The 22602-nt window shown below is 45.3% G+C and overlaps 1 protein-coding gene across 1 annotated transcript in view; it reads right to left on the bottom strand.

Annotated features, from left to right (window-relative positions):
* The window catches only part of LOC141100437 (C-type lectin domain family 4 member G-like), a 90126-nt gene extending 67897 nt beyond the window's left edge, over positions 1 to 22229 (bottom strand). The window contains exon 1 of the mRNA XM_073588949.1: positions 22138 to 22229. Within this exon, the coding sequence (XP_073445050.1) occupies positions 22138 to 22180 (43 nt within the window). The 5' untranslated portion in view covers positions 22181 to 22229. The remainder of the gene's footprint in view (positions 1 to 22137) is intronic.
* Positions 22230 to 22602: the final 373 nt, after the last annotated feature.

Here is a 22602-nt window from a genome sequence, read left to right as displayed (position 1 = left end):
GGTACTGGACACTTTTCCCCCTATATATGCTCCACAGGAGGAATTACTTTACTACTAAAGGGGTAAAATATATATCTTTGTACCATGTTAGCCAGTAGATAGAAAAATATTAAGATTTGAGAGTCCTCAAAAGGTTACACAACTACTGCAGATTCTCAAATTGTAATATTTTACTAGAGTGCTCTGGTCCTGATGGACAGCTCCTTTCCACACCTTTTGTGGGCTGCCACATGCTAGTGAATGCTGCAGGTTCTTATGGCATGACATTCTGTCTGAGTCACATCGTTCGGCTCTCCAACCTTTCTTCGCCTCATATACATTTTTACCAGTCCCTCCTGATCCCTGCATCAGCATCAGCTCGGCACTGGACTGCACCATCACCAAATGTCTTCAACTACAAATGAGGACACATGGCCAAAAGATGGTGGCCACACTCGAATACTTGCATTAATTAATTTTTATGGCTATTTGTCAGTTGTAAGTGAGACATAGGGTGGTGTTATATAATGAGATGTTGGATAATAAAAGACCCATACACTATATTGCACAGTGGCTACCCAAGATGTCTGTATCCACCTCTGGCCACACTGCTGGGTGCATCATCAACCACAGGCCAGAAGATATTGCCATGGAGTCTTAAGCAGAAAAGTTGTCCTCTCTATTGAACTATTTATCATCTCACATACCCAAACACTGACATAAGATCTATATATTTATTTTCTAAAGTGTACAGAGTAAATCGAAACTGAAATTATGATATGGAGCATTGCTTATGGTAAATGTTAGTTTTGCTATTTTAGGCTGTCCTTTGGGAACATCTATTTCTGCCCTACCGCAGAGGTGACACTTCGCCCCCCCGTTGCTTCAGGACAGGAAGAACCCTTTATGGGTGGTTGATCAAGCAAGACATGGCAGGGTGACTCATAAAACCCTAGCCTAATGTAATGATGCTCAGCCACACCTTAGAAAAGACTATAGATTTCAGCACCAGAATGGTCCAGTGAGCAGAAAAAGAACAGTTCAAAAATATTGAAATTAATTCTTATTTGCAATGAGAATGAACCTTAAATGTTATTATAAAAACCCATCCTCCTCTAATGTTGTACCAAAATCAGCAGCCATGGGTTCTTCTAAGCAGCTGCCTAGTACTCTGAAAATGAAAATGTTGGAGGCCCACAAAGCAGGAGAAGGCTTTAAGAAGATAGCAAAGCATTTTAAAGTTGCCCTTGCCTCAGTTCAAAATGGAATTAAGAAATGGTAGTAACAAGAACCGTGGAGGTCAAGATAATGTCTGGAAGACCAAGCAAAATTTCAGAAAGGCAAATCAGAAGCCCTGCTTGACTGCAAAAGATCTTCAGGAAGATTTAGCAGACTCTGGAGTTGTGCTACATTGTTCTAATGTTCAAAGACACCTGCACAAATATGGCCTTCATGGAAGAGTCATCGGAAGAAATCCTCTTCTGCATCCTCACCATAATATTCAGCAGCAAAAGAATGCAAAATAACATCTAAACAAGCCTGAAACATTCTGGAAACAAGTCCTGTGGACCAATGAGGTTAAAATAGAATTATTTGGCCACAATGATCAAAGGCATGTGTGGAGAAAATAGGGCACAGAATTTCAGAAAAAGAACATCTCACCAATCATTAAATATGGGGTAGGATCAATCATGCTTTTAGGTTGTGTTGCAGCCAAAGGCACATTTGACAAATAGATGGAAGAATGGATTTAATAACATTTTAACAATTTTTTGATGCAAACAGAACACCATCTGTAAAAAAGCTGACATTGAAAAGAGGATGGCATCTACAAATGGATAATGAACCTAATCACACATCAAAAATCACAACAGACTTCCTCAAAAGACAAAAATTGAAGGTTTTACAATTGCCCTCACAGTCCCCTGATCTGAACATCATTGAAAATCTGTGGCTATACCTCTAAATAGCAGTGTATGCAAGACGACTCAGAAATCTCACAGGACTGGAAAAATTTTCCAAGGAAGAATGGATGAAAATCCATCAAACAAAATCTGAAAGACTCTTGCCTGGCTACAAAAAGCATTTAAAAGCTGTTATACTTGCAAAAGGGGTGATACTAGGCACTAACCATACATGGTGCCCACACTTTTGCATTGTCCCACTTTCCTTTCAATAATTTTAAAATGTTAAAAATTACAAATCGGCGAAACGTGCGTCGGGGCACGTTCCTGGAACCGGGATACTCACCCAGATGGGTAAGCACTAAGCGGCACTTTAAGTTGCACCGTCACTTTATGCATTAATGGACACCAGTCTTTGACATATAGATCAGTCCTTGGGATGCCATTTTTTCTGTCAGTCACATTCTTTTGCCAGTCACACTATTTATCAACTCCTTACAGTCCTTCTACCTTTTGATGGACTTCCATCTGTGATACATGTGGTACCTTAACAGATAACTATCTGAACATATGTGTAGGTAGAGGCAACTGGCAATTGTTTATTTTTGCACTGTGGCTTGTTTTACCGCTTTATTTTTTCTCCCTGAGATGGTTGGTTCTCTTTTGTATTTGAATGGTGCATATTACTGTGTCTATGCTTTGAGTGGTTCCTGGGAATGTCTTGTTTGTTTCTTTATACCAACCACTGCATCTATTATTACTATGACAATTGTGTTTTTATGTGATGAACAATATAGTGTTTATTTTTAGCATAATTTTGCGTTTTGATTTATGTAGGGCTTGATGCTCTGTAAATGTGTAAATTCTGAATATTTGTTTTTTGCCTAAAATACAAAGGAAATACGTCATCTTTATCTTTAGCCTTTTTAGAGACATTTCATCTTAAGCTTTCCTAACTGTTCACAATAACAGTAACTTTTATCAGGAGTGCCCAAACTTTTACATGACACTGTACACTAAAACACAGAGTTATTAAGGTGTATTATACTAGTGATATGAGCACTGGATTTAAAAGCTGGAATAAGCAAGAAAATAAAAAAAAGTTGAAAAATAAAAATAGCTAATAAAAATGTAAATTGCCTGTTTTATTTCCCGATTAAATACCTTTAAACCTTTAAATTCTATTTTTTAAAAAATGAAAAAACTATACATACTTATATCTCCACATCTGTAATGACTAAAATTACAAATTATCATGTCATTTTTACCATGGGGTGAATGCCATTAAAATAATGGAAAGCCAAATTAGCCGATTTTAGTCCCCTTGCCTCCAAAAAATCAAATAAAAAGTGATCAAAAACTCCCAAGTGCCCGATGAAAATAGTAAAAACTAAAGCTTTCTTGCCAGAAGCAAGCCCTCTCACACACCGCTATCAACACAAAAGTAAAAAAGTTATAACTTTTAAGAGTTTTTTGAGGCATTCAAAAATTACAAGTTTATCAGGTAAGAAAATGCTTCAATAAACTCTCTTTTTTTGAGATATGTGCACACTACATAATTTTGTCAGGTATATTCCTTGTGGAGCCCACCTGAAAAATAACTCATAAAGCATTGAAAAGAAAGAACAAAAGCACAGTAATGTCAAAACAACTTGCCGTACATACGATCAGTGTGTTTCAGTTTCTTGTAACTGTTTCAGTCTTTGAAAGTCATGAAGCAGCTAAAAGAACCGTCCGATCCATTCTTCTTGTGGCTTCCATTTGAAAGTCGATCAATACTATAAGTAATTGACAACAAAAAAAATCTCAGTGGCAAAAGCGCCACAAAGAGGTCTTAAATGACGCCACCGGTGTTTTCCTGAAGCATCTTTGTATAGAAAAAGCTCAGTGGCTACACTGTGCACATACCGTTACCGAATTTTTGGAGTTTTTTTTTTCCTGAAGCAATTTGGGACAGGTTTGGAAAAAATTTTTCCTGCCGCCCTTTGATTTAAAGAAATGAAATGCACTTTTTTCCATCTAGCATTTTGTAAAACCTTTTTCAGGGAAAACAAAGGTAAAAAAATCCTCATAAGGCTATGTGAACATGGTATCTTGTAGGTCTGGTCGCAGTCGGTAAGTTTTCCCAGGCTAAGTCACTTCAGGTTGATGGTTGCTTTCCAGAAACGGTTTCACCAGCGGCTCCTATAAACTCTAGGCCCGTGAAGAATGATTAGGTCACTTCTTTTTACTGCTTCATGGTTTCCGAACCCTGAAGCGGAGCGTTTTTTACTCCAGTGCTGGAGTGGTGCTACTAAACTAATTTCCCTGTACTTAGTCTCATGACTACCAGCTGTCGTCTTCAAATGTTTTTTGGTGCTGATCCTGTCTGTCTCAAGCAGAGTGTGACCTTTCAGATTGCTCCAGTGTTTGCTGGGCGATCCGGGAGTCAATCTGGAAGTCACAACTCAATATAAGTCTATATGAGCCATAAAAAGGCCAGAATGAGGCCCTCAAAGACTTGCATTGAGAGCTTGTGAATGTTAACTCTGACTTCCAGTCAGTCAGAAGTTGTGATTGCAAGATTGCGGCGCAGGACCAGAGTGGTGCTTGGAAGACCTTTAGACAGTGGCTGGTAAGTATAAGATTAGACTCAGGAAACTTAGATTAGTAGCACTATTCCAAAGCTAAGAAATAAAAAAAGTGCTGGAGTGGTGCTTTAAATGGTGTAGTTTCCAAAACAGATTCTCTTCTTAAGCATTTTGCAAATATCACATCACACTTGAAAACCATTGCAGAAAAATGTGTGCTTTATAATGAATGAATTAATTAATAATTAACATGTTTCTACAATGCCACCCTTGCATCAGCCATCGACTCGGTCGCTCCTGTCATGCATAGCAGAGTGCGATGAATCAATAGACAACCCTGGCACAATAACATCACTAAAAAGCTTCGGCAAGTATCCAGAAATGCAGAACGGCGCTGGAAGAAAACTCATTCGCAAGATGATTTCACTGCACTCAAACAAGCAACACTCGCATTCAAATCTGCTCTCACCTCTGCTAAACAGGCCTACTTTACTTCCCTTGTATCGTCCTTATCCCACAAACCCAAACAGTTGTTCAACACTTTTAACTCCCTCCTCCGCGCACCACTGCCCCTCCGACTTCCCTAATCTTTGCAGAGGATTTTGCCACGCACTTCAAAAATAAGATAGACCAAACAAGGCAAGTCTTTGTTGTCCGACCACCACAATCTCTTTGTATGTCAGACCAATGCCCAAACCCCATAAATTCTCTCTCCAAAATCAGTGAAGGAGAGCTTGCTCATCTTCTCTCCAAATCACACGTCACCACTTGTGCACTTGACCCCATCCCTCCTCCTCCCCAACCTCACCACTAGACTTATCCCATCCCTATCCCTTCTCTTCAATCTATCACTAACTTCTGGTACCTTCCCCTCTGCTTTCAAACATGCCACAATCACATCTATCCTCAAAAAGCCATCCCTTGACCCGAGCGCTATGTCCAGCTATCGCCCCATATCTTTGCTCCCATTTGCTTCCAAACTCCTGGAGCAGCACGTCCACGCTGAACTTTCCTCTCACTTTGCATCTAACTCGCTCTTCGACCACCTACAATCTGGCTTCCATCCCCACCATTCCACTGAGACTGCCCTGAACAAACTTACTAACAACTTACAGCAAAAGCTAATAGACAATTCTCTATACTCCTCCTTCTAGACCAGTCCTCAGCCTTCGACAGTTGACCACTGTCACCTACTACAGATCCTCTCTTCCTTTGGTGTCAAAGACCTTGCCCTATGCTGGATGTTCTCATGCCTTACCAACCACACACTTAGCATTTCCTACTCCCATACTTCATCTCTCTCCCTCTCTGTTGGTGTCCCTCAAGGCTCTGTCCTAGGACCCCTTCTCTTTCTCTTTTTAATCAATACTAGAGTTGAGCGAAACGGGTCGAAAAATTTCAAAAGTCGCCGACTTTTGGCAAAGTCGGGTTTCATGAAATGAAACCCGACCCTAGGATGAGGTCGGCCACGAGGTCGGCGACTTACTCGCCAAAGTCGCGTTTCAAAAGTTTGTTTTGCGCTCTTTTTCAGCCAATCAGGATCCACGGACACTGTGGGCAACGTGATGACATAGGCAGGGGTCACCACCATCTTTCAGAAGGGCATGCAAGTGATTGGCTTGCTTTGGTGGGCGTCACAGGGGGTGTAAAAGGGCGTGCACGCCGACCGCCATCTTACTTCTGCCGATCTTAGCATAGGGAGAGGTTGCTGCTGCTGATTCTGTAGGGAGAGCGTTAGGCAGGGAAGAAGAAAAAAAAACTGCTTCTGCTGCTAGCGATTTTGCCTGTACAACACACCAGTCACTGTGTGTGCAGTGCAAGGGGAGGCTATATTTTGGTGGATCAGCGGTGTTGGTTGTTAGGCTGCCTTCTAAGGCTTCCTGACGGCTGCATTGCTGTTTACCCACTGCTCTGCAAACTGCTTTTTTAAAAGCAATCCCAATTTTTTTTTTTGTCCTGCTGAGGTACTGAGCGTGCATTTTTTCACACCATACAGCGGTGCACACTCCTCACACAGTACCGTGTAACGGCTGTTATCACAGCCACAGTGAAGCTATCTGTGTGTCACTCTGTGAGAATAAGTCGAGGACATGTTCCGTTCTCACAGACCTGCACCTTCTAGTTTTGTCTAGCTTTCAAACAGTTAAATATATTTGCTGTTTGATCACATTCAAAACTATAGAGAGACAGCGTGTGTCAGTCCGTATACTTAAAAAACACGGAGCTTGACAATTTTACGTACACCGGACAGCCGTGTACGTGCACGCTCCTCTCAGTACCGTGTAACGGCTGTTATCACGGCCACAGTGAAGCTATCTGTGTGTCACTCTGTGAGAATAAGTCGAGGACATGTTCCGTTCTTACAGACCTGCACCTTCTAGTTTTGTCTTGCTTTCAAACAGTTAAATATATTTGCTGTTTGATCACATTCAAAACTATAGAGAGACAGCGTGTGTCAGTCCGTATACTTAAAAAACACGGAGCTTGACAATTTTACGTACGCCGGACAGCCGTGTACGTGCACGCTCCTCTCAGTACCGTGTAACGGCTGTTATCACGGCCACAGTGAAGCTATCTGTGTGTCACTCTGTGAGAATAAGTCGAGGACATGTTCCGTTCTTACAGACCTGCACCTTCTAGTTTTGTCTAGCTTTCAAACAGTTAAATATATTTGCTGTTTGATCACATTCAAAACTATAGAGAGACAGCGTGTGTCAGTCCGTATACTTAAAAAACACGGAGCTTGACAATTTTACGTACACCGGACAGCCGTGTACGTGCACGCTCCTCTCAGTACCGTGTAACAGCTGTTATCACGGCCACAGTGAAGCTATCTGTGTGTCACTGTGGAAGGATAAGTGGAGGACTTGTTCCGTTCTTACAGACCTACACTCTAGGGAGATTCCTATTCTGCCCAATTCTATATACACCTTGTAGTTTGTGATACACTAGCCAATTTCTGCCTGTGACATAGCGCTGTGATATTCAGTGGGCCTCACACAATCCAAAAGTGTCCAGTGTCCACTAGTGTGTGCAGAAATTCAAAATTTCCGTGATCCTGTAGTCACTTTTTTCACACCTGTGCCATCGAGCCTGTGACATAGCGCTCTGATATTCAGTGGGCCTCACACAATCCATAAGTGTCCAGTGTCCACAAGTGTGTGCAGAAATTCAAAATCTCCCTTATCCTGTAGTCACTTTTTTCACACCTGTGCCATCGAGCCTGTGACATAGCGCTCTGATATTCAGTGGGCCTCACACAATCCATAAGTGTCCAGTGTCCACAAGTGTGTGCAGAAATTCAAAATCTCCCCTGTCCTATAGACACCTTGTACCTTGTTTTACATTACTATATAGTTTGTTGGATTTTGTCTACATTTCTACCAAAAATGAGGAAGGCTGGTGGAAGAGGCCGTGGAATTGGGCGGGGGTTGGCAGCTGGTAATGATGGTGTTGGTGGTGGATCTGATGGTAGTGGCAAACGCAAAATAGGATCGAATGCAGGAGGTGTTGAGCCTGCGTCATCGTCTGGCTCCACAAGGCCTCGAAGGCTTACTTTTCTAGGAGTTGGCAAACCGCTTTTAAAGCCAGAGCTGCAGGAAAAAGTTTTGGCTTACATTGCTGACTCAGCCTCCAGCTCTATCGCCTCCTCTTCTGAAGTTGTAAAAAGTAAAAGCACTGAGTCGTCATTGGAGGCTCATGTTCATGAACCACACCTTTCCTTGTGTCCTTCACCCCAACCAAATTGAAGGATGACGCAGGCCATACTACTGATTACTCCATGGAGCTGTTTTCACATACCATGCCTGGATTATCAAGTGAAATGGTGAATTACCCAGGCCAAGATGAATCTGACATGGAGTGCACTGATGCACAGCCACTGATAGATGATTCTGCTGGTACATTCACTCAGAGCACTACATTGTCCTCGCAGTGTACAGAGCCAGATTCTGACCCTGATGAGACTCAGGTGCCCCTTCCCGCACACTATACCACCATACACGGTGACACACAGGAAGGTGCACATGACATTGAAGAGGAGGTGATGGATGACCCAGTTGTTGACCCAGTTTGGCATCCATTGGGGGAAGAGGGTGCTGCTTCCAATAGCTCAGATGAGGAGCATCCACAGCAGACATCGACATCGCAACAGCTGTTATCTGGCAGGCACGGAGCACTCCAAAGACAGGTTCCAAAAATCAAAAGAGTTGCTGGACAGCTTGTCCAGAGGGTCAAAAGATCACAGCGTGCTAGGCCGCAAAATGTCTGCCAAAGTAGGAAGAGTGCAGTGTGGCACTTTTTTGAACAAAATCCTCATGATCAGGCCAAGGTTATCTGTAAGAAGTACGCAAAGACCTTTAGCCGAGGGAAAAATCTGAAAAATTTGAATACCAGTTGCATGCTTAGACATTTAACCACCATGCACTTGCAAGCATGGACACAACACCAAACCTCAAGTACCACATGTGCAACTGATCACAAAGAAGGTAGTCAGCAATGCTACATTGTTTCCCCCACTGTAAGCCCACTGGTCAGCACAGCAGCAAATGTTGAGGTGTCGTTGCAAGGCCACAGCAGTCAGGGAATCCCACTGTTATATCAACAAAATACTGAATCTAGGCCATCAGAAAGAACACCAACTCCATCACCATCATCAACCCTCTCTCAGTCCGCCCTGTCCACCGCTACTTCCACCATATGCAGCTCTCAAGTCCAGCTCACCCTCCCAGACACTATGAGTAGGTCAAGAAAGTACTCAGTCTCTCATCCGCGTACACTGGGTTTGAACGCCCACATTGCCAAACTAATCTCGTTTGAGATGATGCCCTATCGGTTGGTGGAAAGCGCAGCTTTCCGCGAACTCATGGCCTATGCAGTACCACGCTATGACCTACCCAGTCACCACTTCTTCTCTCGCAAAGCCATCCCAGCCCTCCACCATCATGTGAAAGACCGCATTGTCCATGCACTCAAGCATTCAGTGAGTGGAAAGGTGCACCTCACAACTGATGCATGGTCCAGTCGGCATGGCCAGGGCCGTTACGTGTCCATCACTGCGCACTGGGTTAATGTGGTGGATGCAGGGTCCACAGGGGACAGCGGTGGTGGGACAGTGCTGCCTAGCCCACGGTATAGGAAACAGTTGGCTGTAGGCGTTCGACCCTCCTCCTCCAGAAGCAAAAGCTCGTCCACAGAGCGCAGTCGTACGAGCACTCCATCTGCAGCTGCCACTGTTGCACACGAGGTGTCCCCCTATCGAGCGGCTAGTAGAAAGCATCAGCAGGCTGTGTTGCAGATGATGTGTTTGGGCAACATACACACCGCCGAGGTGCTGGCCGAGTACTTTCAGCGACAAACTGAGTCATGGCTGGGCAGTGTACAACTTGAGGCAGGCAAGGTAGTTAGTGATAACGGCCATAATTTTGTGGCAGCCATAGCCCTTTCAAAACTCAGCCACATACCTTGCTTGGCTCACACCTTGAACCTGGTGGTGCAGTGCTTCCTCAAAAATTATCCGGAGTTAACAGCCCTGCTCCAGAAGGTGCGAAGACTGTGCGCGCACATCCGCCGGTCGCCTGTACACTCCATTCGTATGCAGAAGCTGCAGCGATTGCTCCACCTTCCCAACCACCGCCTCATTATCGACATTGCAACAAGGTGGAACTCCACCCTGCACATGGTTGAGCGGCTGTGCGAGCAGAGGCAGGCCATAATGCATTTGTGGGAGGATACACGGCCAGGCACTTTGAGAGCAGACATGGAGTTGACAGGTGTGCAGTGGTCGAAGCTGAAAGACCTCTGTAAAGTCCTTCAGTGTTTTGAGGAATGCACACGGCTGGTAAGCGCAGACGACGCCATCCTAAGCATAGGCATCCCACTTATGTGTCTGCTCATGCAAACTTTGACGCACCTTAAGGAGCAGGCATCTGCAGCCAATGTTGACGAGGAGGGAATCCTTGATGACATTCAGCCATTGTCTGCTCAGGGACCTCTCCTGGACGAGGTGGAGGAAGGATGATGATGTGGATGATTACTTAGGGGATGAGGATGCATCTCGTGGGGCAAGTGAAAATGTTGGCGTGGCAAGGTCTGATACAGGGTTTGTGCATGACTGGAGGGATGTGGATTTGCCAGAAAGTGCTCCTCCAACCAGCACTCGCAGTGCATCATTGACACCGGGAACATTGGCCCACATGTCAGATTATGCCTTGCAGATCCTAAAAAGGGACCCCCGCATTGCCAAAATGATGAACGATGACGACTACTGGTTGGCCAGCATCCTGGATCCACGCTATAAAGGCAAATTACAAAACATCATGCCACAGGAGAACCTTGACCTAATATTGGCTAATAAACAAGCAACTCTGGTAAATCGGTTGCTTGAGGCATTCCCAGCACACAGCAGCGGTGATGGTTCTCACACGAGCCGCACGGGCCGGGGGCAGCTTGGCAGAGGTGTTCGTGGTGCACACAGCAGAAGTGGCGTTGGAGACAGGAGTTTCATGACAATGTTGTGGACTGATTTTTCAAGTACCGCTCACACAACTGGTAATACTGCATCGATGGAAAGTGACAGGAGACAGCAGTTGTCAACTATGGTTACAAACTACTTTTCCTCCCATATCGATGTTCTCCCACACAGGTCATTCCCCTTTGACTATTGGGCCGCTAAACTGGACACCTGGCCTGAATTGGCACAATATGCCTTACAGGAGCTCGCTTGCCCAGCTGCAAGTGTGCTATCGGAAAGAGTCTTCAGTGCAGCTGGATCAATCCTGACAGAAAAAAGGACCCGTCTGTCAACCCAAAATGTGGATGATCTAACCTTCATTAAAATGAACCATGCATGGGTTTCCAAGGATTTTGTCCCACCTTCCCCTGATGACACATAGGGTGACAGAAAAATGGCTTGCTTTGGTCCACCTCTTCCTGGGACTTGACCTATTTCGCCTTTTGCATCAGCTGAATGTCCAACATCAACATATGCCACTTTCTAAAACTCCCTAACTGTGCTGCCTCCCCCCCCCCCATGGCCGGGGTCATCACCTAGCGCACGACACCGTGCGAGTGCCGTTGCCCTGGACAGGTGGGTAGGCCGACTCTTGGGCGCGGGCACTGGCACAGGGTCCCTCATAGTGCAATCAAGTGTCTCTGACGGTGGTGGTGCACACCCGCCGTCAGACACACCGCCGTACTATGAGGGGCCCAGTGCCAGTACCGACGCCCACGAGTGGGCCCCCCTTGCTTGGGCAGGGCCCCAGCATTTGCAATCTTTACCTCTCCCTGCTCCTCCGCTGTGTAGTCTGGGCCGTCAAATCCATACTGTGCCTGACACCGTCTGAGCCTGCCTCCTGATGTATAGACATATATTTTGAATGTGTACGCTATCCATACATGTTATCCGGGGATACGGTACCCTTTCTCACCTTTGTGCAATCACGTGTAATCCATACTGGGCCTGAGAACGGCTGGCGAGCTGTTAAGCAAGCTACAGCACCTGTGGTTTGCACACGTAAGTTTTTCATTTTTTCAGGAATGACGGTTAGGCCTAATTCCGGAACTGCGGTTGAACTGCACTTACTGGGAAATCATCGTTCGCGGGTAATAATTGTAATCACAGATCCCCATCAGTATCGTTGTTCAGGGGGTTATCTGCACCTGTAAGCGACAAACGCTGGCCTTTTCAGTGTAGCGCACATGCAGCCACGGACATGTAAGGGCATGACACACCAGTTATTGGCCAATCTCATGTGCCAGAGCCTCACGTGTCCCTCTAGTAAGCCGGACTCGGACCGCGGGGCATGACGGAGTCTCGTTCGTTAACGGAATTAAGCTTGCAATGTGTGCATCTTTTCTGTAGCTGGCATGGTTGAGGTTTCCCAGATGGAGTCGAATTAAACCGTAGGCTCCACTCCTGGTGGTGCCCTTCTGGACATTCCTTTAAGGTTCAGCTTTGCAACCATACAGCCCACGTAAAACAAACACTTTGCCTTCATGAACGCTGTTTTGAGGGTCATGACTCGTGGGAATAACGCCGCCCAATCAGTTAACCTGCTAGAGAGATCCTTCATTGCTCCCAAGCATGACATCACACTCCCTAGGAGGAAGGTAATGCCACTGTGGCGACCGTACTCCTGGGGGCGACACAAGTGCACTGATGCCCAGCCACTGCTCGATGAATCTGCTGGTACATTGACCCAGACCACTACATTCCCCTCGCACGCTTCACGGCCTGAATCTGACCCTGATGAAACTCAGGTTACCCTTCCCATATGCAGTTCCATCTTACACGGTGACAAAGAGGAAGCTGCAGATGAAAGTGCAGGTTCAGCCCACCCGCCATCAGACACACCACCGTACTATCAGGGGCCCTGTGCCAGTGCCGTCGCCAACGAGTGGGCCCCCCCTGCTTGCTCAGGACCACAGCACTTGCAAGGTTGAAATACTGTGCAGTGAGATGGAAGATGGGGACGATGAGGAGTCCAGACTAGTACAGGGATTCCCTAGCGAGGAGACTTATTTCATTGTTTTCAATGTTGGGACAGCAATTTTTGGGGAGCACTATACTCTGGAGAATGATAGATGGGGCCCACCATACACTGGAACATTCCAAAGGTGGACATCAGACACTGGAGCAGCATTTACAGGGCCCATTATACACTAGAGCATTAGAAATGGGGCCCATTATGTTTGGAGCATTATTTGGGCCCATAAGACAGTGGAGCTTCATCCATGGGGACCAACATATACTGTAGCATTATGTGGAGCTCATCATATACTGTTTCAAACATTATATGGGACCAATGATTCTGTATGGAGAAATAGATGGGCCTTGTCATGAGATGTAAAAAGTGAAGTATTTTTCATTGTACTATACCGCTATTTCTCTGCCGTATCGGAGCATGGTGAGTTGTGGTATGTGTTAAAGGGGCGCTATTTCGCCCAGGGCATATGAAAACCTGGAGCCAGCCCTACCCCTCCACAACTTTAGCCAAATAACCCCCATTTTTCAGTGCGTAACTTGTATTATGAAGTTAATTAAGGTTGACAAGCTTAAGTAAGAAGAATTGATGCTTTTGGCATTCAAATGGGCACTGTAGGTGTGTTTCCTGTCCTCCTCTCACTGCCGTCTTTTATTCCCCATTGACTTACATTGGGTTTCGTGTTTCGGGACGACCCCGACTTTTCCCTATAGTCGGCCGATCTTGCTCGACCCGACTTTTGGAAAAGTCGGGTTTCGCGAAACGAAACTCGACCCTAAAAAAACAAAAGTCGCTCAACTCTAATCAATACCCTTGGCCTGTGACAAGTCATAAAGTCCTAGAGCTTCCTGGACCATCTATATGCTGACAACACTCAGATCTACCTCACTGGCCCAGATGTCTCCTCTCTGCTCACCAGAATCTCAGAGTGTCTATCAGCCGTTGTTAGGCTGGCGGAAAGCACCAAATAATAAAATTATAATGAGGTGCGTTCGCAGCCTGGGGTCCACCGTGCAGAGATGGTATACTGCTGCTAAGTAATGGCGGATTTCTACCTGAACACCGGCGGTTAACCACTGCCCCGTTGCGTATAGGAGCGAACTCTGTTGCTTCATAAAGTTGCTGGAAGTAAAGCCAGAGCCTGTTAACTTCACAGGACTCAGCTGGGAAAGCACTACTATATTGTTAGGAATTGCGGAACATCCCAAAGCATAGCCACGTATTGGCACTGACTCAAATACCCTATCTCTTGTGTATCAAAGGAGGGGGTAATATAATGAGTCATTCACCAGATTCATGCATCCATCATCACACACACCAATAACATTATTGTCATGCTCGCCATGTCTGTTATGTCCGCCATGTCTGTTTTGCCTCATGACCCTGGAGCAGTGTGCACGTGCATCTCATGTCTGCTATCCTGCTTGTTCCCTAGAGCAGTGTGCACACTCACCTCATGTCTGCTGAGCTGCAAGATGCCCGCGTTTCTGCTTTGCCTTCTGTGATCTTCTCATCATGTCTAGAATCCCTGATCATGTGTCTTTCCTAAGATCCTGCACTGTCTGGTTCTGCAATCATCTCGTCATGTCTGAAACTCTGATCATGTGACCTTTCCTAGGATCCTGCACTGTCTGGTTCTACAATCATCTCGTCATGTCTGAAACCTTGATCATGTGACGTTTCCTAAGATCCTGCACTGTCTGGTTCTGTGATCATCTCGTCATATCTGAAACCCTGATCATGTGACTGCGCTCTGAGATCTTGGAGCATCTGAACTAGGAAGTTCTCCCCTGGTCCTGACCTGGAAGAGGAGGTGCTATAATGCCCTATATTAGACCGCCCCTTCCTATGTTCAGGGCCTGAGTAGTGTGTGGTGTCCCTGCATGGATGCTTGGTCTGTGGGGCGCTCCCTCTATTCTGTGCCCTTGCACTCTGCTCTGTCGTGCGTCTCTACACACGCTCCGTGCTCGTACTCCATCTCTTGTCCCGTGCCTTGTCTTATGTTTGTCCGTTGTGCCATGTTCGTCCTTGTCCTGCTTGGACTTGTAGTCCTTCTGTTATTCTCTGCCTTGCCTGTTTTCGCTATGCCTTGTTTCGTACCTTGCCTTGCTCTGCCTTGTTCCTCCCTTTGGTCTCAGTCTTTGCTTGCTCTGCCTCGCTCTCTCCTATGGTGCTCTGTAGTGCTCCCTGGCACACGCACCATCCCTCCTTTCTTTCCTTTCGTGCTCTTTTCCATGTCTAGTCCCAAGGCTCTGCCTTGGCCCGGCTCTGGGCTTCGGCCTACGCTCCGCTGCTTGACTCTTTCCTATTATGCTCTCTTGCACGTTTCTAGGCTAGTCCCAAGGTTCTCCCTTGGCCCAGCTCTGGGCTTTGGCCTACGCTCCGCTGCTAGCTCTGTTCTTGCTCTGACCTGATTCCGTGTTTCTGCCTATGCTTCTGTTCCTGGTTCCGTACACTGCCTAAGCTCTGTCTTGTTTCTCGTCTTGTCTTCCCTTGCTCTGTTTCTTCGTGTGCCCTTTGCATGCGCCTGGCCTTCCTAGCCTCCTGTTTGTGCTTCAGCCGTGCCTGCCCTAGCCGTGCCTGCCTGCTTGTGCCTCAGCCGTGCTCGTCGGTCAGTGACAGCTGTGTCGCCTGCCATGCCTCAGCCGGGTTCGCTGGAGTCTTGCCCATCTTTCAGTGCCGCAGCCCGATCAGCTAGCCAGTGCCCCAGCCGTGCCCTCTGTGCTCCCTTGCACTTCACTCTGTTTCCGCACTGTGCTCTGCGTGCTCTCTAAAGCACGCGCAGGCCCTCGCCTGCCCATGGCATACCTCCCCGTGCTTCTGTAAAAGTACACGCAGGCTTTGCCATGTCCCCTGTCGTGCCCTCTTGCACGCACAGGCCCTAACCCAGTCCTGGAACCCTGACCCTGATGTGCCTCTCTGCACGCGCAGGACTCTGCCTCGCCTGACCTTGGCGTGCCCCTTTGCACACGCAGGACTCTGTCTAGTATCTTGTGCCTTGGCGTGTCTCTACACACGCACTCTGTCTTACCTTGTGCTTTGGCGTGTCTCCAAGCACGCACCCTGCCTTGAACCCTGGCGTGTCTCCAAGCACGCACCCTGCCTTGAACCCTGGCGTGTCTCCAAGCACGCACCCTGCCTTGAACCCTGGCGTGGCTCCAAGCACGCACCCTGCCTTGAACCCTGGCGTGGCTCCAAGCACGCACCCTGCCTTGAACCTTGGCTTGCCTGCCGGATTCCCGAAACCTGCCGACCATTGCCAGAGGTCCGGAACCAGATGACTGCAGCCTGATGTCCGGAGCTGATGTCCGCAGCCTGATGCCTGGCCCTGTCGGTTGTTGCCAGTAGTCCGGAGTCCGATGCCATCGCACCCCGTCTTGGATCCTGGCATGTCCTAGCATGCATCCCTTCTAGGAACTCTTGTGTGATCCCTATCACATATCCTGTCCTGGACCCTGGTATGTTTTCGTGCACGTACTATGCCTGGAACATTTGGCGTGCCCTTGCACGCATCCTGCCATGTTTCACTGTTTGTGCCCTGCACCTGATTCCCTGTTATGCCTTGCACCTGAATAAAGTGTGAATCCACGTTTGAGGAAGAAACTGTGTGACTTCGCTTTATGTTTGGTATCCTGTCCGTCCTGTTGTCAGACACTCAATAGTGTCTCCTTGCGCCGGCCGTCTGGTCCAGCTGCCGTGGTGGCTCACCCCCTTGGTCTTGCCCCTGACACTCCCTGTACAGGGGGTGGGTTCTCACTAGGTCAGCTCGCCCTAGGTGGGTGGGTGCCACGGCCCAGAGGGTCCACTCTAAAAAGGAAAATGGGCTTATCAGGAGCTGAGTCCGTCACAATTATGAGTCTATACTAGTGCGTGGTCAAGCGGCCATGCATCCTTCCGGGACCTTCCCAGTGGACCAATCAGAGCAGGAACGGGACCTGCGCATGTGACCTCCGACCTCCAATGAGATGTCGTCCCACGGGCATGCTCAGTAGGCAAAATACAGGACTTAGTCCTTGAAGCGTCTGCTTGCTGCTGACTCAAGCATGGTGTTACAGCAGAGCCTGAAGGAGCAACCAGACGCCTAGCATTAACCTGGGCAAGACACCTGGACCAAAGTCTCTGCTGAGCAGGAATCTCTGCGGCTGCACAGGAATGGGAGACAGCAGAGGACATGGCTTGAGATTCCCCCTGTGCAGTGGGGGAAACTCGACGCCTAACAGTCGTATCCTCCTTCTTCTCCTCTCGCTTCCTCAAACTCAATGTGGACAAATCTGAACTAATTATCTTTCCTCCATCTCATATACCTTTCCTACCTGATCTATCTATCACATTAAATGACTTCACACTTTCCCCTGTCCCAGTAATCTGCTGCCTCAGAGTAATCCTTGACTCTGCCCTGTCCTTCAAACAACACATCCAAGCACTTGCCGCCTCCAGCTCAAAAATATTTCCAGAATCTGTCCTATCCTCAGCCCTCTCTCTACCAAAATGCTTGTGCATGCCCTAATCATCTCCCACCTTGACTATTGCAGCATCCTCCTCTGTGACTTACCTTCTATCACTCTCGTACCCCTCCAGTCCATCCTTAAAGGGAATCTGTCACCCCTTTTTTCGAATATGAGCTGCCGGCACCGACATAAGTGGCTTATCTACAGCATTCTGTAATGCTGTAGATAAGCCCCCGATGTAATCTGAAAGATAAGAAAAAAAGAGTTAGATTATACTCACCCCGGTGTTCGGCCCGATGGGTGTTGCCATCCGGTCCGGCGCCTCCCATCTTCATGCGATGCTGTCCTCTTATTTCCTTCCTGTCGTGGCTCCTGCGCAGGTGCATTGCTCTGCCCTGTTGAGGGCAGAGCAGAGTCCTGCAGTGCGCAGGCTCCGGGAGAGGTCCGGCGCCTACGCACTGCAGTACTCTGTTCTGCCCTCAACTCAACAGGGCAGAGCAGTGCACCTGTGCCGGAGCTACGACAGGAAGGAAAGAAGAGGACAGCATCGTATGAAGATGGGAGGCGCTGGACCGCAACATCCATCAGACCAAGACCGGACCGCACCCCCTGGTGAGTATAATCTAACTCCTTTTTCTTCTCTTTCATGTTACATCAGGGGCTTATCTACAGTATTACAGAATGCTGTAGATAAGCCCCTGATGTCGGTGCCACAGCTCATATACGAAAAAAGGGGTGACAGATTCCCTTTAACTCTGCTGCCCGACTAATTAATCTCTCTCTTTGCTACACTCCTGCTTCCCCTCTTTGTAAATCCCTTCACTGGCACCCAATTTCCTAGTATATCCAGTTTAAACTACTAACACTGACCTACAAAGCCATCCATAACCTTTCTCCTCTGTATATTTCCAAACTAATCTCTCAATATCTTCCCTCACCTAACCTCCGGTCCTCCCAAGACCTCCTTCTCTCCTCCATGCTTATTCACTCCACACCCAATCACCTCCATGACTTCTCCCCCATCCTCTGGAATTCTGTGCCACAGCACGTCCGGTTATCCACCACATTTGGATCCTTCAAACGGAACCTGAAAATCCATCTCTTCAAAAAAGGTTACTGCCTGTAATGACCACACGGCCACCTCAACATCATCGGAGCTACTGCAACAACCGACCTACTGTCTCCTTCCCCATAATCCTGTAGAATGTAAGCCCACAAGGGCAGGGTCCTCTCCCCTCTGTATCAGTCTGTCATTGTTAGTTTTGTTTACTGTAAGTGATATTTGTATTTTGATGTAACCCCGTCTCATGTGCAGCACCATGGAACCAATGGTGCCATATAAATAATAATAATAATAATAACAACAACATGTAGATGACTAGTTCAATAACAAAAAAACAATAACAACAACAGTAGTAATATATTACGTAGCCAATAGTTAGGGTCCATCCAAAATATTCTATACAAGTGAATACATCCAGTATTGGTACTGGGTTTGCAATTAATAATATATCAAACAACTAAGTACATAATATATTAGCAGCAGGCAAAGAAACACCCTAATTCACGTGTTTTGCAGCCTTCTTCAGGAGAGCACGTGCCCAGTATTTTGATCAGTTCACAAATTTAGGTATAGGATTGGGAGTGCACCCATACAGGGTGGCTGGTGTGTGGCCATCCAGAAGTAATTGGAGTAAGGGCAGAAGTAATGGTGTACGCTGTACTCTCTCACTGCCAGACGCTCCTGACACTGAAGGAAAAAATGCCTTCTTCTCTGCTTGCATGTGAGGGTAGCCCAAATAACTCTTGATAAAGGAGGCAAAACGCACATCCAGGTATTTCTCTGCTCTGCAGCAGTATTGATACAGTCACTATGTCATGGGTTAATATAGTGTTAATAAACTTTTGATTATAGTCTGTGTAGTTATGAAGTATTTAGCTACTGCTATATATATCATGAACTTAGCCTTGATAGTTTAACCTGATAAAATACAAGCGCCATAAGTCACTTGGTCCTGGGCTTTAAACCTGAGCCACTGTAAATTTATGGAGCAAAGTTAAAGCTCCTGTAATCTTGCAGGAGCAAGTCAGGTTTCAAGTTATCAGACACAGTCGGGGACCTGGAAAAGATAAAAGTGGTTTATTAAATCTTCTGTCTTTTCCTTTGCCAACTACATAGTATAAGCATTGTGAGGTGTACAGAAGGATTGTCACTGCCGATGCTTATGATCCAGCGATCACATGATCGCCCGATGTCTGCCCTACATGGAAGAGCTGCTGGGTCCTAGCACAACCTGTTCCATGCTGCCAGTGACTTATGTCACTTTATTATGCTCTTCGTCCCTGTAAAGAACAAATGTAAAGCCCAAAGGCAGTGGTAAAGCCGCTTCAGGAAAACAGCGGCCATTCATTTCTTGAAGCGGCTTCCCATGGAAAACTTTGTTGGCTGATCCGTCATCTCAAAGAGTCCATGGGATCATAGTTTAACTGGGGCGTCTATAGATGCTGCATCTATAGTGAAAAAAAATGAACAATTTTAGTGAATTTTGTACAAAATATTTACATAAATAAAACATCTTAAAAAAGTAATTTAAACTTTCCCTATCTTAAAAACTATATATATTTTTGCAAATGCAATACAATTTATTAAGTGCATAAAACAATCTCCACATATCAGGCATCCACATGACTGTAATAACCCTTTGACTAAATTTTGTAAGTTATTTGGTGTGATGGATGACCACAAAAATCTATAATATATATATATATATATATTTATATTTATTATGTGCAGCACGGGGTGGCTCAGTGGTTAGCAATATTGCTTTACAGTGTACGGCCCTGGGTTCAAATCCCACCAAGGACAACATCTGCAAAGAGTTGGTATGTTCTTTCCATGTTTGCGAGGTTTTCCTTCTTCAATCCAAAGACATACTGATAGGAAATCTACATTGTGAGCTCCCATGGGGACAGAGATGCTGATGTCTGTAAAGTGCTGCTGAATATGACGGTGCTATATAACTGAATAAAATACGGTATATATATATAAAGAATTTCCGCTGCCCAATGTAGTACAATTCTATGTATCACCTTTGGGTTTAAAATGCTTACTACACCTCTAGATGAACTCCTCAAGAGATTTCCAACATGGGATCTCTTTCTTCTGGTTTGGCATCCAAAAGTCAAATCATGCTTCTTCCATTCTGAGCCCTGCCGTGAGCCCAAATGTTTGCTTCTAACCACATATGGGGTATTGGAGTATGCAGGAGAAATTACACAAATAATTGTGGGATCTATTTTCTCTTGTTACCCCTGTAATAATTTGAAATTTGGGGCTAAAGCAGCATTTTAAAGGAAAAAACACAACATTAAATTTTCACTGGTCAATGTTATAAAATTCTGAAAATGACCTGCTGTATTAACGTGCTCATCGCATCCCTAGATCAATACCTTCAAGGTTTGTAGGTTCCAAAATGAGGTCACTTGTGCGAAGTTTCTTCAGTTGGATTTCGGTGGATCTCTAAATGCGACATGACATCTGCAATCTATTCCAACCAAATTTACACTTCAAAAATAAAATAGCCAATCTTCCCTTTCAAGCCCTGCCGTGTGCCCAAACAGTAGTATCCATCCACATATGGGGTATCCCTGTACTCAGGAGAAATTGCACAACAAATTTTGGTGTCTATTTTCTCCTGTTACCCTTGTGAAAAAGAAAAATTTGGAGTTAAAGCAACATTTTAGTTAAAAAAAAAATCACTTTTGATTTCTTTCTCGCAGGTTTCAGTCATTCCTGTGAAGCATCAAAGGGGTTAATAATCTTTCTAATTGTGGTTTTTAATATGTTGAAAGGTTCAGATTTTAAAATGGGGTCATGTTTGTGGGATTTCTTATATACAGGCCCCTTAAAGTCACTTCAAAAGCAAAGTGGTCTATTAAAAAAAATATAGGTTTTGACAAAATAAAAAATTGCTGCTTAAATTGTAATCCTTCTAACGCCCCAACAAAAAATAAAAAGTGCTTTCAGCGATGATGCTGATGTAAAATAGACATATGGTAAGTGGTATTTATTAACTATTTTGAGTGGTGTGATTTTTATTTAACGGCATAAAAAGTCAGTGTTCAAAAAATTGCAAATTTTTCAACATATTTTTAGATATTTTCATGAATAAACACAAATCGTATTGAATTAAATGTACTACTATCATGAAGTACAATGTGTCATAAAAAGCTTTCCAGAGTTATTACTACATAAAGTGACAATGTTCAGATTTGAAAAACTTGATCTATTCAGGCAGGTGAAAACAGGCATTGGCGGGATGGGGTTAAATAGTTCCATACATGTGAACAGGATTCGTACTGCAGCATGTGCATAGATATCGGCAGACCATACTCAGATGAATGAGTGAGTCCAAAAAAATTCTGCAATAAATTTGGCACATTTCAGTCTAATCTTAGAGACTATAAAGAGAATCAATAGGGTTTTCCATCATTTCAACCAAACTGCAAAACGTTTCCCAATATCTAACCCACATTATAGCCCTCAAAAACGAACAAAAATAACAAGATAATCATGGAATCCTAAAACCACAAAAAACACAAACTACAGCATAAAATCACTGACTGTCCCAACTACATAAACATGTTAGTAAAGAATAGATACCGCAAGTCTTATCCACTTCAAAGAAAATGTCTCAACTCTGTCTAAATAATGTCATGTTCCATAAAAAGTGAAATAAAACCGTCGTAATACCTTGTTTAGTTTTTCCCGTTGCATTCCCGTACACGTTATCCATATTTGCCTCTTGATGCTTTTTATTGTTGTAATTGAGTTCTGCTTTTATACAAGGCTCTGACCACATACAACTAATCAACCCACATCCAAACCTCCCCTTCCCGGTCCAAATATTTGATTAATTTGTTACGGCAGTTTACAGTATGTAAATATGTGTATTTTGAGGTTTTAATGTTATTTCAAAGCAATACTGTTCCTTCCTCTAACAGACAACCAGAGCAGAACTAAACCCACACCCAACTGGAAACAACTCTTTGTATGAAGTAATTCTTCTTTATATTAGTCAGTATTTAAAGGGAACCTGTCATGTATAAAAAAAATACTATTACTCTGCAGATATGGGGTTAATCTGCAGGTTAATCGCTTTCTAAAACCCATGCTGCCATTGCCTCGCTGCTTGAAGAAAATTAATTTTATTCCTAC

Source organism: Dendrobates tinctorius, unplaced genomic scaffold (genome assembly GCF_039654945.1).
Source record: "Dendrobates tinctorius isolate UK_male_01 unplaced genomic scaffold, ASM3965494v1 ptg000104l, whole genome shotgun sequence".
NCBI classification, from domain to species: domain Eukaryota; kingdom Metazoa; phylum Chordata; class Amphibia; order Anura; family Dendrobatidae; genus Dendrobates; species Dendrobates tinctorius.
Note: the sequence above shows the minus strand (reverse complement) of the source record. Positions and strands in the feature narration are given on the sequence as shown.